The sequence below is a fragment of the Melanerpes formicivorus genome, unplaced genomic scaffold (assembly GCF_026170545.1).
Source record: "Melanerpes formicivorus ecotype bairdi unplaced genomic scaffold, bMelFor1.0.p_v2 SCAF_34, whole genome shotgun sequence".
Classification (NCBI taxonomy): Eukaryota; Metazoa; Chordata; class Aves; order Piciformes; family Picidae; genus Melanerpes; species Melanerpes formicivorus.
Window position 1 is genome coordinate 6509757 of NW_027142386.1, and position 19245 is coordinate 6529001.

A 19245-nucleotide genomic window follows, 5' to 3' on the forward strand; every position below is an offset into this window, starting at 1 on the left:
CCTCGGGCAGCCTGTGCCAGTGTTTGAGAACCCTTTCAGGTCCCTTCCAACCTAAGCTGTTCTGTGAGATCCAGCAGCTCAGTGTTCCATAATGCTGTCATACCTTTTGTCTTTCTCCAGATACCTAGTTTGTCTCCTTTTCATTTCAAATATCACACTTTGCCATGATTTAGGCTATTTCCTACAGCTCGTGATTTTACAAATCCCTTTTCAGCCCCTGATGTTCACTGCAAGGCTGCATCACAGCTGTCAGACTTGACAAATAAATCTTCAGGTCTTGGAACAAAAGGGCTTTCCATCCCAGAGCTGGTGATAAACAGCCTGGGTTAATAATGCTGCTTTTCTGGGGGAGAAGATGACTCAAACAGCAGTGAGGGAACAGGTGATTTTTATCACCTTACAGATATGAAAAGAATATTGTTCACAGGGCACTTGAACAGACTTCTTGAATTATTCCACATTCTTCTCCCTGCTTCTTCTTTTTTGGTAAAAGCTAAGGGAGTGGTGTCACTGAGAGGGCTTGGGGCACTCCAGACCCAGTTTGTGATCATTTCCTAGATAAAAGGCATCAGGTTCAATGTGCTCTGTGCGTGTGAAGGCATTATCTGTAGGGTATGAAGGTGATTTACAGGCTGGCAGGTTCCAAGAGGTGCTATTTCTTTCCTTCTGCTGTTGAAACTGGCTAAAAGCAATAGTTCACCTTGGAGTGGTGCATGTTCTCATCTAGTTAGTCAAGCGTGCATGGAAGTTAGAGGCTGTAATGCTGTGCTGGGGTTTGTGTGAGTTTCACTTGGAATTGAATTCCCTTCCCTTCAATTTCTCTTTCAGCTCATGATTTACAGAGTGTGCACAGGGAAGTGCAGCTCCTGGCCTGGATGTGTGCAGACTGAGAGAGTTGGGGCTGTTCAGTCTGGAGAAGAGAAGGCTCCCAGGAGACCTTATTGTGGCCTTCCAGGATCTGAAGGGGGCTACAAGAAAGCTGGGGAGGGACTTTTTAGGGTGTCAGGGAGTGATAGGACTGGGGGGAGTGGAACAAAACTAGAAATGGGGAGATTCAGATTGGATGTTAGGGAGAAGTTCTTCCTCAGGAGTGTGGTGAGAGACTGGCAGAGGTTGCCCAGGGAGGTGGTGGAAAGCTTATCCCTGGAGGTTTTGAAGGCCAGGCTGGTCTGCAGCCTGCTGTAGTGTGAGGTGCCCATGGCAGGGGGGTTGAAGGAGATGATCCTTGAGGTCCCTTCCAACTCTGACAACTCTGTGATTCTATGTCTTGTGTTGCTTGTGGTGTCATGGAGAGCCATCTGAAAACGCAGTTCTGGCATCGTGCTGCAGGTATCAGTTTCACAGTACCCAAGCCTTGCTGCCATGCTAATTCTTTTTGTTTCTTAACTTATTGGTGAAAAGGCCCCAAAATACTTCTGTGATTGGATTCTGGGGATACCAGCTACCTGCAGAAACTTGGAGGAAGATACATCAGAAGGTTGGCAGCGTTGTGATCCAACCCTTCTCTCTCTTCCTAGTTCACAAGCACCACTGGAAGCATTAATTAGAAAGCTGGTTGCAGTTTGCTACTTTGAAAACAAGCAGCACAATAAATAAAAATCCCCTCTCAAATCCTCATTTTTCAGAATATGTGCTCTTTTTTTTTATTTCCTTGGTGCTTGTACAGATTATTTGCTCTGCTCTCCCTGTGATGCTGCTTCCCTTTCTTGCTGCTACAATGGCTGTCTTACTCGGCAGCCTGGAGTTTCCAAACGTAATTAAATGACTCTGTGCTGTGTCAAGCAACACAAGAGAGCTTCACTGTGAAGAGACTGCAACGTGAAAAGCACAGAGTGAAGTGCCATTGTGTGGCTCAAACAGCAGATATTGCTCAATCTATCTCTTTGGCAAGTGTCAGAAACGGAACCCTAATCTCTTTGCCTCGTCCGTGTTGGGTAAATGTTTTCATTTCTTTCCCCTCAAAGAATCAAAAACTATTTCTGTGTCTTTCTGGAGCTTTCCAGCACTGGGGAAAACACAGAGAATTCTGTGGTCTGGATTTGTTTTTCTTTTTGAAGGACTTGCCTCTAGCTAAGCAGAAGGCTTTCTGCTCCTTTTACTTCATCATCACACTTAATCATCACCATCAGGCTTCCCTCCTGCTGACAAAGTGGTAAGATGGAAGTTTCCCTGCACTCCTCCCTTTGGGAAGGGATGGGATGGGATAGGATAGGTTAGATTGGAAGAGACCTTCAGGATCATTGTGTCCAACCTGTCATCCAATGCTATCGAACAGAATAGCATAGCATAGCATAGAATAGATCAGGTTGGAAGAGACCTTCAAGATCATCGTGTCCAACCCATCAACCAATCCAACACCACCTAAACAACTAAACCATGGCACCAAGCACCCCATCAAGTCTCCTCCTGAGTCAGCTCCCACCTTACTGGAGCCTATGTAAAGGAACAGGTGACAGAAAGAGTACTTTGGGGGATTAGTTGTCAGTGCCGTCTCTCACTGCTTGGATCTAGTGAGTCATGTATCTGTGGCAACACGATTTTGTTCAACAGCCTTATTAAAGGTAAGGCAACAGCAGCATTTGCCAGACTTTTTAGGCTCAGTTGGCATTTGGAAGGGAAGATAAACCTTCAACACTTTGTTCTGCCTGAAAAAGGGAAAAAAAAGGTCTGAAACTGCCTTTGTGTCTGACATACTGCCTTAAGATTTGGAGGCAAGGCATTGTACATTATTAATAACAGAGATTGTTATCAGCATAATTTCTTTCTGTTCTCAGTTCCCAGTGTGAGATATAGGAGGACTTGTTGATTTTTAACAGAGCTGCCTCCACCCCTGTGACAAACTGGCTGTGGTTTTTAAGCAGCAGAATAGATTTGCCACACTTCTTTTTTTGGGTAACTGGTATTTGTCTTTCTTGAGTAGATTGTGTATTGTATTTGGATAGATCCTACGTGGTGTTTCACTTTGTTTCCTGTGACATAGATCAGTGGGATCAAGCTGGGAAGCAATAAGAGCTGCAGGTATTACAGCACAGACAAGTTGCAGGGAGTCTGTTCCATCAGTGCAATTTTCCACGCTGCTGATCCCGAGTGTTGTAAGGGAGAGGCGTAGAGAGGGGTTGGTATTGACTCGAGCTCTGATCCATGGATCTAAATAAAATCCTATTTAAGAGTTAAACATTCTGTCATAAATTGATACCAGCTTGAGGGAGGTCAGATGCATCAATCACTGGGAGAATGCAATTCTTCAGATTAAATGAGTTAAGCATAAGTTGTAAGTCAAGCATGTGCTTAAATCTCATTGACTTTTGAAAAGCAATACGAGTGCTGCTCTGTGCTAAATTGGAAACTGGATGCTGTTTCCCTGTCATCAGTTGGGATTTATTTTTAGCTGTTCACACACAGCATCAGGAAAGGAAGGTTCTAGACACTTTGTGTCTCCATAATGATCAAGAAACTAACAGCCTCGCTGTAAGGTTGCTGTGCTGGGATTTCTTTTCAGTATCACCAAAGCTGGAAGAGACCTCAAAGATCACCGAGTGCAACCTGTCACCACATGACTAGACCATGGCACCAAATGTCAGGTCCAATCCCCTCTTGAACATCTCCAGGGATGGGGACTCCACCACTTCCCTGGGCAGCACATTCCAATGGCCTTTTAGAGGCTGAGCCGCGGCTCGTCCCTGGGCAAGAGAGGCTGAGCCACTGCTCGTCCCTGGGCCCGAGGGGCTGAGCACCTTTTTTTCCCCCTTTTGCAAACAGTTAGAGGTCATCCAGGTAAACAGCATTTGGCCAGAAGTGCCAGCAGCATCTGCAGGGTGTCAATAAGTTCTGCTGCTGTAAATGGTGATTTGCAAGAGTTGGAGGAATATTGTTGGACCAACTTCCCGGTTCTCAGCACTTCGCCTGCCCCTCCACCAGCTTGGCAGGTGAGGCACAACCAAACCCCAACTGTGCTGGACCTCAGGGGGAGCAGCTGTCAGTCTAATTGGTGCCTTATCCATCAAATTGCTAACTGCAACTTGACATTTATTACAGCTAATAAAGCACCCTGAGAAACTGATCTCAAATATCTTCTGTGTAGACTTTGGAGGAGACAGATTTTTAATGTCATACTCCATAAATTTTTTATATGCTGGGGGGGGGGGGAAAAAAAATGTGGTTTGGGGGTGGTTTTGCTGCTTTTTCTTTGTTTTTAGAGCAGTTCCTGAGCTGGGGGTGCACAGGGGTGGCCATTTGCCCATCCGCTCCTTCCCTGTTAGGAAGGGAAAAAATAGGAGCAGTGGTTTCTCAGGTCTGGTTCCTAGCTGGGGGTTACACATTTCTGTCATGGGCATTATAAAAATACACAGAATTCAGTGCCAGACTCTGTATTTCTGACCTGCTCTTGATTTAGTCCTGAGTTTGTAAGTTACATTGCACATAATGACGCTGCCTCTCAAGCCATAAAGCAGCCTCCACTTCAAAATTGAAGTAGTCCAGCTCCTAATGGCATGAAACCCCTCTACAATGGGGGCTTTGTTGATTTACTTGTTTGGCGTGCTCAACATAAAAATGAGCAACAATTTTGAAGGGGCAGTTATGAAGGAGAATGTAATGTCCTGTGCTGCTGGACGGGAGGAATGGTTTGCTGAAATTGAAGTGGGGAATGGAAGCTGAAGGCACTGCAATGTCCTTTTGCAGTCCTCACCTGGACAAGGAAAATCACTGCTCTCTGTGGCTCTTTTCCCAAGAGCCTTTTATCTGTCAGATAAACTCTTTGGGTCACAGTATCTCTTTCATCCCAGGCAGGAAAGAACTGTGGGTTGTTAGCTGAGCAGTAGCAGAGAAAGTTGTAATTTCATGGAATCTGATAGGACAGGGGAAAAGCAGCAATACTTGAAAGCTCATCCAAAAATCACGCCCTAAAGTTTCTTCCAGTTTTGCTTAGAGGATTAAAGAGGTAGGGTAAATTCACAGGATGTTGGCCTGGCACTTCCTGAACTGCTGGGAGCTCAGGCTTCCTTATCCAACCTGCAGGAATTCTTAACAGCACAAAATGGTTTCAATTCCAGAGCTAGCACTGAAGAGCAGTCAGCTGTAGCTCCTCTGCACAGCTTTCTGCACTGGAAGGGCTCAGTGAATTTGGTAAAATTGCTTGAAACCCCTTGGAGCAGGTAAGGGTCATAGAGCCCCAGAACTGCTGGAGTTGGAAGAGACCTTTGAGATCATCAAGCCCCAGAGCTCACAACCCCATCACTGCTGCTAGGCCCTTGAACCACATCCTTCGACACCACATCCATGCAGCTTTTAAACACCTCCCAGAATGGTGACTCCTCCACCTCCCTAGGCAGCCTGTTCCAAAGCTTGAGAACCCTTTTTCTGCAGAACTTTCTCTTCTAGGTGAAAAAGAAAAATTCATACAGGGGTAGCTGTGATACTGGTGACTACTTTAAAGTAGTTTGGAATCCTAGAATTGTCAGGGCTGGAAGAGACCTCAAGGCTCAGCTAGTTCCAACCCCCTGCCTTGGCCAGGGACACCTCACACTACAGCAGGCTGCTCACAGCCACATCCAGCCTGGCCTTCAAAACCTCCAGGGATGAGGTTTCCACCACCTCCCTGGGCAACCTCTGCCAGGCTCTCACCACCCTCCTGGGGAAGAACTTCTTCCTAACATCCAATCTGAATCTACCCACTTCTAGTTTTGTTCCATCCCCCCCAGTCCTATCACTCCCTGACACCCTCAAAAGTCCCTCCCCAGCCTTCCTGTAGCCCCCTCAGGAATTGGGAGGTCACAATTAGGTCTCTTCAGAACGTTCTCTTCTCCAGACTGAACAGCCCCAACTCCCTCAGTCTATCCTCATAGCAGAGCAGCTCCAGCCCTCTGCTCATCCTCGTGGCCCTTCTCTGGACTCACCCCAGCACATCCAGATCCTTCCTGTAACAGGAGGGGTGTAGGGGGAGAAGGGTGGATGGGGTTCACAGTGCTAGGTGTGTTAGTGCCAGTACAAAACTTTCAGCCCAAGAGGATGTAGCTGCCACACATAAAGGGATCATCCATTTAAATCCAGCTTGCCAGCCTCACCCAAAAGTGCCTGCTTGCAGCACCGAACAACTTGCTGCCGAGCCAACAGCTGTAAATCTCTTTAGGTCTTTAAGATGACAAAGCAGTCAAAGCCTAAAATGCCCTTTTCTCTCTGAAAAGCAGCACTGGAGCAGGATGCAGAAAAGACTTCCCATTTATTTATTTATTTATTTATCCCCCTCTCTCTCCCCCCTCCCCATGTGATTCAGATGGAAAAATGTCAGGTTTGGAAAATCATTAATCTTTGTGCCGCACAAAACTGTCAGCTGTAGGGGCGGCGAAGTGTAGGAGGTTCTTGAGAGAGGTTTTCAAATGGATGATTTTTTTGTGGTGGGTTTTTGGTGGTTTTTCTTTTGGTGGAGGGGTTGTTTTTCTCTTTGCCTTTGTTGGGTGGTGGTTTTTGGTGGGGTTTTTTTATTTTTCCACTTGAGGTTCTTTTGTTTCTTCGCCCACCGGCAGCTGAATAAACAGGCAGCTTAAAGTTCACGCCCAGGACAATAGCTGCCAGGTAGCAGAAGTGAGAGAAAATTGAGGTGAGTTATAGCTCAGTCACAATCACACTTGAGTGGTGCCACCCCTGGGTTCTGCTTTATTGCAAAGGGAAATGTGGGAGTTGGGGGGGCGGGGGGGGGGGGAAATCATTGCAGAAGTTGGTAAGGGACTGAATGAGATTTTATTCTGTGCCAACTTACCACAGCCAGGGTGGTTTTGGTACGAGAGGCTGAAGGAGCTACCTGCCAAAACTGGGCTGCAAGGTCTCAGGTTGTTCTTTTCTGTTGATGCTGGATGGTTTCTGTAGGAGCTTGGCAGAGGCTGGGTTTGTGTTAGCCAGTCAGAGAGATGAAATGGTTCCAGTTTCTCTGAAGGCCCACAGGAGAACGCTTTTGTTGTGTTTGCCAGTGAGGAGCAGGAGCAGCTCTTTGCAGGGAGTCTGCTCTCTGTTCCAAACCAGGTGTGTTTCTTGGACGCTGTTGATCCAAGCTGAGCAGCCAAATAGTGCATTGGGTTTGAGCTGAAGAGGGGAGGTGTTTGCTCTAGAGCTGTGTTACCAGTCCCTCAGTAACTCTGCTTCCTTGGGCTGGGGATCTGTCAGGTATTTCTAGCCTGTGCTGCTTCTCTCTCCTTAGAGGAGACCTCATTTCTTCTACAGCTGCCTGAAAGGAGGTTGGAGTGAGGCTGGTGTTGGCTGCTCCCAAGGAACTAACAACAGGTAGGGTTAGGAACTGGCTGGAGGCTGAGCCCAGAGAGTGGTGGTGAATGGTGCCACATCCAGCTGGTGGCCAGTCACCAGTGGCGTCCCCCAGGAATTAGTATTGGGCCCTGTCCTCTTTAACATCTTCATTGATGATCTGGATGAGGGGATTGAGTCAGTCATCAGCAAGTTTGCAGATGACACCAAGTTTGGAGCAGATGTTGGTCAGTTAGAGGGTGGAAGGGCTCTGCAGAGGGACCTGGACCGACTGGATGGATAGGCAGAGTCCAACAGGATGGCATTCAACAAGTCCAAGTGCCAGGGGCTGCACATTGGCCACAGCAACCCCATGCAGAGCTACAGGCTGGGGTCAGAGTGGCTGAGAGCTGCCAAAGAGAGAGGGACCTGGGGGTGCTGATTGACAGCTGCCTAAACAGGAGCCAGCAGTGTGCCCAGGTGGCCAAGAAGGCCAATGGCATCCTGGCCTGCATCAGGAACAGTGTGGCCAGCAGGAGCAGGGAAGTCATTGTGCCCTGTACTCTGCATTGGTTAGGCCACACCTTGAGTCCTGTGTCCAGTTCTGGGCCCCTCAGTTTAAGAAGGACATTGAGAGACTTGAAGGTGTCCAGAGAAGGGCAACAAGGCTGGGGAGAGGCCTTGAGCACAGCCCTGTGAGGAGAGGCTGAGGGAGCTGGGGTTATTTAGCTTAGAGAAGAGGAGGCTCAGGTGCCATGGTCTAGTTATGAGGTCTGTGATGACAGGTTGGACTCAATGATCTTTGAGGTCTCTTCCAACCTTAGTGATACTGTAACAGGACAAGAGGTGATGGCCTCAAGCTGCACCAAAGGTGGTTGAGGTTGGATATTGGGCAACATTTCTTTGCTGCAAGAGTGATCAGGGATTGGAACAGGCTGCCTAGGGAGGTGGTGGTGTAGTCAACATCCCTGGAGGTGTTGAATGAGTAGATGTGGCCCTTGGGGACATAGAGGCATTGGGTAGAAGATTGGACTGGATGATCCTAGAGGTCTTTTCCAACCTTGATGATTCTGCCATCCTGATGGCTGTTGAGCCACTTTAGGTTTCCACTTGAAAGGCTCTTTAGGTGTGGCCCACTCCAGAAAGTCAACCAAACTTTGCCTTTTCTCTCGCAGATGGTGTCCCTTTGCTTAAATGCTTCCAGGGCTGAGGGAAAGCGATCTGTTTTACAAGGATGAAAGGAGGATTGCAAAGTATTTATTTGTTCAAACAATTAACTGGAGGGCACTACAGAAAATCTTACCGTGTTCTAGTGCAGAAAACAGCTCAGGAGAACTACAGTAACATAATTAAATTGAAATGCCTGATAGGTCTGTGGATATGTCACAGCGTGCTGGAATATTTTACCATCTCAATTTGAGTTGCATGCAGGTTAGGATTGCAATTAATTCTGAAAGAGAGGGCAAGACTACAGCACATTGTGGTCTCCTACATGCAGCTCTTTCATCTCTTCTGCCTGTAGTGTCTTTGTGTGGGTTGGGTTTGGTTGGTTTGATGTTTGTCTGGGGTTTTTTTTTAATGTCCACTATTATATGTAAGACAACCCTGTGTGAAAGTGATGCTGCATCAGCTTTATCTTCATTATTTACCTCCACAGCCCAAAAGGCAGCCAGGTGCTGGGCTGCAGCCAGAGCAGTGTGGGCAGCAGGGCAACAGAGGGGATTCTGCCCCTTGGCTGTGCTCTGCTGAGACCTCATCTCCAATCCTGCCTCCAGTTCTGGTGTCACCAGCATGAGAAGGACACAGAGCTGCTGGAGTGAGCCCAGAGGAGGCCACAAAGATGACCCAAGGGCAGAAGCACCTCTGCTATGAGGACAGCCCCAGTCACACCTTGAACATCCCTGAGATATTAAAGATGGAAATGAATCTGCAGAGCACATCTGGTTGCTGTAGCTGTGGCATTGAAGATGTATTGGCTTAATCAAACCAGCCAGGGAAGCTACAGGGTATTGTCAGCAGAGCAGGAGTAAAACCTAGATTGATTCAAGATTATCCTTTGAAAACAGTGATCCAAGCACAGCTACTGCCCTGGCACTTAATGCCTCCAGTGTGCAACCTGTTAACTGGCAACCCCTTGTCAGGAAGCCTGTGAATTTAAGGGCTGGCTTGCTTGAGAGAAGAGATTCCATGGCACTTGGGAGCCAGAGGAAGGTATGTAATGGATCCAGGCTTTCAACTCCAGGGTAATTTGGCATAGTCAATAGGAAATAAGAAGAGTAAAGATGGCAGGTTAATTGCAAACATCAGTCTGTGGACAAATAAGGAGTCCTCCATCTTTTTCTTTTCCTCTTTCAAAGGTGATGTAGGCTACTTTCTCCTGTTAGCTCCCATGCAACCACTGTTTGGTAGTATCAGGCCATCAGTACCCTTCTTGCTGGAGTGCAGGGATCTGAGGGGTTTAAATGGATAGGCTGGGCAGAGTCTCTGCTGAGATTTCCAGCACTGCCTCTTTCCTGTGCTGTCAGCCAAGGGAAAAAAAAATGTTGATGTGCTTTGTTATGCAACATCTGTTGTCAGGAGTTGTAGGCATTATCATCTGGTGGTGGAGGAAGAGTGGGGTTTTGCCTCCCCTCCACCATTTACAGAAGAAATTAAACTGACGTTTATCAGCAGAACAGCTTTGATGCTGCAGTAGTTTGGAGAGAAGAGCAGCTTGGCATATGTGTGGGTGATTATTTTTTTTGCCCCTTCTTTTTAAGACATTATCAGCAGTTCCACAGCAGCCTTATTACTTGCTTGCAAACAAACCAAAAACTTGTCTGGAGTCCAGTTTGCAGCAGAATCTGAATAGCTCTGCGGTAAGCAGCTCCTCCAGCAGCTGAATTGGTAGTTGGGCACATCAAAGCCTTTAGCCTTAATAATGACAATTGATTGGTGAATTCAGTTGGAGGAAAGAGCTCTGTGGCTCCTTCAGCAAATGAAATGCTGCCATGGCTCAGAGCAAGAGGTGGAGCACAGCAGCCGCTCGGAGCTGGGGGGGAATTCATGATGTTTATTATGGCTAGAAGCAGTTGTAGCAGCAGGTACTGTGTTGGCCCAGGGTTTGATAAGCAGATAGGTTAAGTTGCTAATTGTGCTTGAGACAAACACTAGCTTACACTCAGCATGTGAGGACAAAGTTGACTTTTCAGTTTACTTCAAGTTAGTTCCTCACATGGAGGTTACTCACAGTGCTGCTGATCCAGATGATAATTAGAGTCTTGCCAATCAGGGCTGAGCTGGGGGTGTTCAGCCTGGAGAAGAGAAGACTCCAGAGGGACCTTAGAGCTGCCTTCCAGCAGCTGCAGGGACCCTGCAGGAAGGCTGCAGAGAGGCTTTTCATGAGGCTTTCTAGAGACGGGCCAAGGGGGAATGGTTTGAAGCTGAGGGAGAGCAGGGCTAGGCTGGAGCTGAGGAAGTTGTTCTTCAGTAAAAGGGTGGTGAGGCTCTGGCACAGGCTGCCCAGGGAGGTTATGGATGCCTCCTGCATGGGGGTGTTGAAGGCCAGGCTGGATGAGACCTTGAGCAGCTGAGCCTAGTTGAGAGGTGTCCCTGCCCATGGCAGGGAGGTTGGAACAGATGAGCTCCGAGGTCTCCTCCAACCTGAGCCATTCTGCGGTGATTGATCTTTTGAGCACTGCTAGCAGCTGAAGAATCTCATCCTCATACTTCCAAAGCTGATTTCAGCCTTTGTGGGGTGGGAACACAGAAGGAGGGCAGCAGATTAAAGCCATTAGTGTTCCTCTGATTAGATTTGGGCTCTAATATTTTCTGCAAAATGAGTTGGTGATATTTAAAAGCAAGTTACTTAGGATCATTTCCCCTTGACTTTTACGTTAACAAGCACATTAACTTTATCCCAACATAATTCACTTTCTGTTGGTGAATTATTTGTTGCCCTTGAAAGGAATCCAAGCAGTTACACATTTTATTTGCTGCACTTTTAGCATCATTAGTAAAACAGTCATGGAGGGTTTCCCCCCCCCCCCCCCCCCCAGATATTCTCACAGATGGAGAAAAATCTACTCTCTTGCCCTCATAGCTGAGAATCAGACTGAACATTTTAGCCTTCAGCTTGTGGGGTTCTAATTCATTCCCCTTCTGGGTCATAGACACTGGAAGTTCCAACTTAAGGGTTTTTATGTAAACTAAGAATTTAATTTTCTAAGTTCTAAAAGCTACCTTAGGTTGTAGAAGAAGCAAGCAAACAAAACTTCAATTTGTACTTCAGCAAGACACAGCCTCCCTGGGCAGCCTGCTCCAGAGTCTCATCATCCTCCTACTGGAGAATTTCTTCCTCAGCTCCACTCTAACCCTGCTCTCCCTCAGCTTCAAACCATTCCCCCTTGGCCTGGCTCCAGACACACTCAGGAAAAGTCTCTCTGCAGCCTTCCTGCAGGATCCCTTCAGCTATTGGCAGGCAGCTCTAAGGTTCCCCTTGAAGTCGTCTTTTCTCCAGGCTGAACACCCCCAGCTCCCTCAACCTGTCCTCACAGCAGAGCTGCTCCAGCCCTTGGCTTATCTTTGTGGCCTCCTCTGGCCTCACTCCAGCAGCTCTGTGTCCTTGTCCTGCTGGGGACATCAGAACTGGAGACAGGATTGGAGGTGAGGTCTCAGCAGAGCAGAAAGCAGACAGGAAGCCCTTGTCAGAATGAAACTCCTGCTCCTGGCATCTAAGACAAACCCCCTGCAGCCAACACATGGTATCACAGTATCACTAAGGTTGGAAGAGACCTCAAAGATCATCGAGTCCAACCTGTCTCTACAGACCTCATGACTAGACCATGGCACCAAGTGCCACATCCAATCCCCTCTTGAACACCTCCAGGGATGGGGACTCCACCACCTCCCTGGGCAACACATTCCAATGATGAATGACTCTCTTAGTGAGGAACTTTCTCCTCACCTTGAGCATAAACTTCCCCTGGCACAGCTTGAGACTGTGTCCTCTTGTTCTGGTGCTGGTTGCCTGGGAGAAGAGACCAACCCCTTCCTGGCTACAACCTCCCTTCAGGTAGTTGTAGAGGGCAATGAGGTTACCCCTGAGCCTCCTCTTCTCCAGGCTAAGCAACCCCAGCTTCCTCAGCCTCTCCTCACAGGGCTGTGCTCAAGGCCTCTCCCCAGCCTTGTTGCCCTTCTCTGGACACCTTCAAGTCTCTCAATGTCCTTCTTAAACTGAGGGGCCCAGACCTGGACACAGGACTCAAGGTGTAGCCTAACCACTGCAGATCACAGGGGCACAATGACTTCCCTGCTCCAGATATTTGATATGAATTACAGGGTTGGTTTGAAGCCATTCAATAACCTGTCGAGGCCTTGCTCTTCTGTTAGCTGAAGCTACCATCCTTGTCCTCATCCTTTTGCTTCTCTTTGCACATCCTGCTCTGGTGCCACCACCTATTTTCTTATAACATTCTTCAAGTAATTGCTTTTCTTTTTCTGTTCCCCTTCATATATTGCATGCTGGAAAACTTTGTTACAGATGAATCTATTTAGAATGCTGGAGAATCTCTCTTCCCCCCCTCCCCCCCCCCCCCCCGCCTTTTAAAGATTTATCTTTCTTGCACACTGCTCAAAGAGGCAAAAATCTAGATGTTAAATAAATGTATGACCACATGAAAGATTCTTCAAGTTTGTAATCCACTTAATATTTAATACATGCAATATATCATTACTATAAATATGTATAACCTGGCTCTGGATGGATTTGGAATACATAAGGGATTACACTGGGATAAGGCATTCATCTCTGTTGGCACAGAAAAGACCACTGGTGTTTTATGAACATATTAATCACCGCTGGTGAAATGTCCTCCTGCAACCCCCACAACAATGTGGGTCATGGAGAGTTACTTCTCCAGATTTCATTGGGCTTTGAAGTCTCTCATGAAATGGCTGAAGAAGAGGGCACAGCAAGGGGAGGGAAAAGTTAAGTTGTAGAGGGCAAGTGGTGCTGCTGAAAAGGGCACTTTTTGCATTTCCCTTCTTCTGCCTCTCACAAAAGAAACCACTCGAGCTGTGTCAGGGGCAGCAGGTCTCCACCTACCACTCCTGCCCTGCTGGCTCTGTGAGACTCCTCACTCATCCCTGGGACTTGGCAGTATGAAGTGAGTTGAGAGTTCCTGGTCAAGGTTAAGAGGAGATGGTGAAAGGTGACTGCTTTCATTCATGCTCTGTGTGGGTGATGTGATCAGACAAGGGGGAATGGTTTGAAGCTGAGGGAGAGTAGGTTCAGACTGAACCTGCTCTTCATTATGAGGCTGGCAAGACCCTGAATAGTTTGCCCAGAGAAGCTGTGGCTGCCTCTTCCCTGGGGGTGTTCAAGGCCATGTTGGATGAGTCCTTGAGCAGCTGAGTGCAGTTGAGAGGTATCACTGCACATGGTGGGGAGGTTGGAACAGATGATCTCTGAGGCCCTTTCCAACCTGAGCCATTCTATGAATACAAATAAACATCCACAACCAAACTGTGGTGTCTGCCATGTGCACAGAGATTAGTGAGGACTATGAGCTTGAAGGGAAGTGTAGAGCCTTTAGCTAAAGCTCCAAAGTTAAGTGGGAAGGAAGATGGAATAAATGAGGATTGAGAAAATGGTCTCACTCCTATTAGCATAAGCATCTCCTCCCTGGAAGAAGGGCTGCTCTCTGAAGGAACAACAGTTGATGTTCTTCAGGAACAGTGGCACAGCAAAATTTTGTTGAGGTCACAGGAGATTTCTGGAACCAGGTCTGTGTGAGGAAGCATTTGGGTGATGAAAAACCAAGGTGGGGGAAAAGGATTTATTGAGAGAAAGGGAAGAAATCAGTGGTTTGGGAACATCCAACTCTCTGCTCAGGTGCTTAAGGGACCCCACCTGTGCTCTTTGTCAGGAGCTGCAGACCAGCAGCAGCTTGGCTTGCCTTCTAGTGCACAAGCAGAGTGCACATGGCTGGCTAGCACAGGGGCTGGCTGAGGAGCAGTGAATGATTAGAGAAGGCTCACTTGGCTGCTTACAAGTGTGGCAGGTCCTCCTGCCATTCCCCAGCCACTTCCACTCACCACCTGGGAGTCTGTGGGAGTCTTGTTCGCTCTGCCCTTCTCTCCCATGCCTGTTTTATTGCTGTTGAAAACTCATTTAAGCTTGTAGAGCCTGGCAGACATCAGGTAAGTGCTGCAGGGGAGGACTGTTCAAGTGAGTGGATGAGCAGGCACTCACAGGTCTGTGTCTGTGTTGTGCTTCACCGTTGCCTTGATTTTTAATCCTGTTAAGATAACTTATTCCCATGCCTACATATTGACTTTCAATCTCTCCCTGCTATGAAGCTGGAGACAATGCCATCCAAAGCCCTTTAAGAAGGAGGGGGAATGGTGTGTGCAGCTCAGCAGGGCTTTACTAACCCCTGCAACACAGCTCTGTGGGGTTTGGTTCCTAGTTTCATGGCTTGCTCTTCTTCACAGAGCCCTTTCAGACTGACTGCTTGCCCATCTGTAAAATGAAATGGATGATATTTGCTTCCCAGATTTGTTGTCAGACTTCCTTGATGCATGCAAAAGAACCCACACAACCCCAAAGAGTAATGAGGAAAGAAGCCACAGGGCAGTGCAAAGCAAAAATGGAATAAAGCCCAGGTGTAAAGCCAGCAGTTCCAAGCAGAAGCATCCAGCTCAATATCTGGCCCTGTGCACACAGGAGGAGGAGGAGAAATGAGATCCTTTACAATTCAGATAAGCAGGGTTAGTTTGCAGCTAAAGATTCTGAGCACACTGCTTTTGTGTGATAATATTTTAGATTTATTTCCACAACTTATTGCACATTCATTTTTTGGGGGAGGGGGGGAAAGTTTTCATTGCAGAAAATTGCCAGGAGGAATGGATTTTGTCTTCCTCAGCTGGCAGAACAATTTTCCACCTGTCGCCCAAATATTTGATGAGAAGGATTATGGTACAGCTGCTGGAAGTTTCTACTTGATATCCATAGGAAGCAAGAGGGTCTGAGGAAACTAATATACTGATATCCACAGCTGCCTTGCTGAGATGTATCTCCAGCACTTGTGACCCTGAACACAGGCTGGAAAAGCAGGAGGCTCTCTGCTCAGGTGTGAAGTACAGAGGTGATCGTGGTGGTACATCCTTGATTCCCCGCCACTGCTCCCTTCTGTTCAGAGGGTCGCTGCCCTTGCAAGGAGCTGCTTGACCTACTGAGGAATGTGGAGCTTCCCTCTCACAATTCATTTTTTTCAGGCACTGACAGGGCTCAGCAGATGTCATCATCCACAAGAGCTGGAGGGGATCTGTTCCTTGTGGCTTTTCCTTCGGCTTCCCCAAGCCCCAGCTCGCTCAGCCTGCCCTCAGCAGGGAAATGTTCCACTGCCTCCAACATCTTTGTGGCTCTGCACTGGGGCTGTGGTGCTACTGAAGATTGACAAGATGGAAATGGGTGTAAATGTTGAGTAGTAAACCACTCAAGACAGCAGTAATATTTTATATGGAGTGAGCTGTGAGTGCAGTTTAAACCTTTGAAGGCAGGGGAGAAATCCTGCTATCTCCTAGCACACACACACAGTGTATTTGCACACCCAGACCTACCAGGGGCTGAGTAAGAGAGACCTATTTTGGATAGAAATAGAGGCAAAGGATGTTCTCATCATTCCCTAAGCTGCTAGACCTGTGAAAGTTCTCAGAATTATTCCAATTCATCCTAACTTACTTTTTCATCTAACTTAATGTCACTGCTTTTGGTTAAATCACATAAGCATTGCCCTCAGCTGTTCCTCTTTCTCTGATACTCTATTCCCTTCATCTGCATAAAGCCTGTGTCCTCCCCTGCTCTCTCCTGGCTACCCTGCTTGTATTCAGTGCTTCCTAATCTTCCTTCCCCCACTGATCCCTTCTGACTTATTTCTGTTGCCATTCCCTGCTTTTGCTCACAAATCTGACAATCTGCTGCCCTGAGTCCCAGCATGGCTGAAAAGCAATGGGATTGTTTAGCCTGGAGAAGAGGAGGCTGAGGGGTGACCTCATTGCCCTGTACAACTACCTGAAGGGAGGTTGTAGCCAGGAAGGGGTTGGTCTCTTCTCCCAGGCAACCAGCACCAGAACAAGGGGACGCAGTCTCAAGCTGTGCCAGGGGAAGTTTAGGCTGGAGGTGAGGAGAAAGTTCTTCACTGAGCGAGTCATTCGTGATTGGGATGTGCTGCCCAGGGAGGTGGTGGAGTCCCCATCCCTGGAGGTGTTCAACAGGGGATTGGACCTAGCACTTGGTGCCATGGTCTAGTCATGAGGTCTGTGGTGACAGGTTGGACTTGATGATCCTCGAGGTCTCTTCCAACCTTGGCGATACTGTGAGACTGTGGAATTTCCAGCAGCAACTGGGATTTGACTCCATCAGAAGAGTTGTGGTGGAGGAGAAAACTTCTGTTCCAGTGCTTGTGAGCTCATGCCTAAGCACAGGACTTCAGAAAATCAGTCTCCAGGCTCAGGCACAGCTGAACAAATGCCCTTGGATCCTGCTGTCGGTGATACAAGCTGTGGAAGCTCAGTGCCTTGCAGTTTCTTGCCCTGCAGGAATGACTTTTCCACTTGAGTATCACCTTAAAGGAGCTGCAGTAGATGGGGAGGGTGTAAAAGCATATTGAAAATTTCCTCTAAGTGGGTATAAAATCACAGGTTGCTTCTTCCAGCGCTGGAGTGCCACAGTAATGCTGCTCATATCAATATATTTCTCTGTGGTTAACGCTCTGATCCCTGATACATCTGCAGCAACTGTCTAAGGGAAATTAAATTCAGTGAAAGGAAGGAAGATTTGGTAGTTAAGGCACTGGGCTGTCACTCAGGAGGATAGGGTTTAGCTCCTACTCCTTCCACAGACTTTCTGCATGACCTTAGGTTGACTCATTTAATCTTTCTGTGCCTCAGCTCCCCATCTGTAGTGTTGGCAATGGAAATGCTCTCTGATGAATGGAAAAGTTCTCTGATGATTCTGATGTTTGTTTGGGGTTTTTTGTGTGTTGGTTTTCTTAAGTGATTGGGTATTTGTGGGTGTGTGTTTGTTAAATGCCTCTCCCAAGAGCAACCCTGACAGCTCATGAGTTCTATAGGTGCTTCTCTACTTAAACCAGACTTTAGTAAGATCCTAAAGGGTATTTAATCACTGAAGTGAGATCAGAGGATGTTAGGGGTTGGAAAGGACCTCTGAAGGTCACTGAGTCCAACTCCCCCTGCCAGAGCAGGAGCATAGAATCCAGCACAGGTCACACAGGAACACATCCAGATGGGTCTTGAAAGTCTCCAGAGAAGACTCCAAACCTCTCTGGGGAGCCTGTTCCAGTGCTCTGTGACCCTCACAGTGAACAAGTTCCTGCTCATGTTGAGGTGGAACCTTCTGTGCTGTAGTTTACATCCATTGCCCCTTGTCCTATCACATGGTGCTACTGAGCAGAGGCTGTCCCCTCTTGACCCTCAGCCCTCAGCGATTTATAAACATTCATTAAATTCCCCTCTCAGCCTTCTCTCCTCCAGAGATGTTACAAAGGGTGCAACAACGACATGAAAAATGTGCCTTTTCCTTTCCTTCCCTTTCAGGAAATGATAACAGTGAAGCCCTTCCAGAGTCTATCCCATCTGCTCCTGGAACCCTGCCTCATTTCATGGAGGAACCAGATGATGCCTACATCATCAAAAGCAACCCCATTGTCTTACGCTGTAAAGCCATGCCAGCTATGCAGATCTTCTTCAAGTGCAACGGGGAATGGGTCCACCAGAACGAGCATGTGTCTGAGGAGAGCATGGATGAGACCACAGGTGAGGGCTGGCCTGTCCTTCAGGGCAGGAATCTGAGTGCTGTGCCTGTCAACAACATAAAAAGGGAGCAAAGAGGAGAGATGCCAGGCAGAGACACAGAGGAGAATTGTGTGGGTGAGCTGCAGGCTTGCCCTGAGCTGTGCAGCAGTGGGAGCTGGCTCTGGTTCCAGCCACACAATGATGTCCACTGTGCCTTGAGCACAGCCAGCAAGCCATGGCAGGAGGGCACAGCGTGGCAGCAGCAGCTTAGCACTGAGCTGCTGCACCTTTGTGTTTTGGTTGTCTTGGTGTGTTGGTAAAGCCAGCTCCCACCTGCTGGGATGTGCCACAGGGCACAGCTCTGCTGAGCAGGGAGAGGCAGTTCCTCAGAATGCAAAAGGGAAAGTGCTGGATGGAGGAGGGTGAGGAGAGGAGAGGACAGAGCTGACAGCAGAGAAGGGCATACAGAGCCTGGCAGTGTGGAAGGGGAAAACAAAGGGAGCTGAAATGCCTGCAAATGTAGGAGGTGTTACACAGAGAGGGTAACAAATTGGATGCACAGCACCAAGTGGAGACAGAGCCAGATCAAACACTAACCATACAGAGCCAGCCTGCTGCAAGAGAAGAACGCTTCTGCAGGGAGCAGTTGTGCTCTGCTCCCCGGCGGTGGGATGCGGAGTGGGAGCTGGGAACAGGCAAACTTTATTTGCTTCAACGAAATCCCTCTCAAGGTGAACCCTGAAAAGCCATGGACGTGGTGGCTGAAATTTGCCTTCACCCTCAGGCAGTGGAAGGTATTTGGTAGGTGATTAAACAGTTAGAAATCCAAGTGTGTAACTAAAAGAGAGTGAGAAGGGAGGAAGCTGGAAAGACTCAACAGATCTTATCGTGCTCCCGGCACAGCCTCTCTCTTTCTCTTCTTCTCTCTCTCTTGTATCTTTTTTTCATTTAGAAGCATCTTGATAACTATTGCAAACCAATTTACTGCTGCACTGTCTTATAATTTCACAATCCTGGTTGGTTATTGCTTTTCTCCTCTCTTGAAATTCCCAGATTGCTAGGCAACTCTGTGCCTTGGAAGTAGCCCTGGATGCACAACAGCCTCTCCAGCAAGACAAAGAAATGCCTCTTTGTTTTGTTAGTGGGGCCAAAAGAAAAATGACATTTAAAAGGAAGTTGCATCTCTTCAAGTGGTGTTTGGCATTCTTTTTAAGTGAC

At 47.7% G+C, this 19245-nt stretch overlaps 1 protein-coding gene across 1 annotated transcript in view; it reads left to right on the forward strand.

Annotated features, from left to right (window-relative positions):
• Positions 1-19245, forward strand: part of UNC5D (unc-5 netrin receptor D) — a 155991-nt gene that overhangs the window by 53327 nt on the left and 83419 nt on the right. The window contains exon 2 of the mRNA XM_068156159.1: positions 17830-18048. Coding sequence (XP_068012260.1) covers positions 17830-18048 — 219 coding nt within the window. The remainder of the gene's footprint in view (positions 1-17829; positions 18049-19245) is intronic.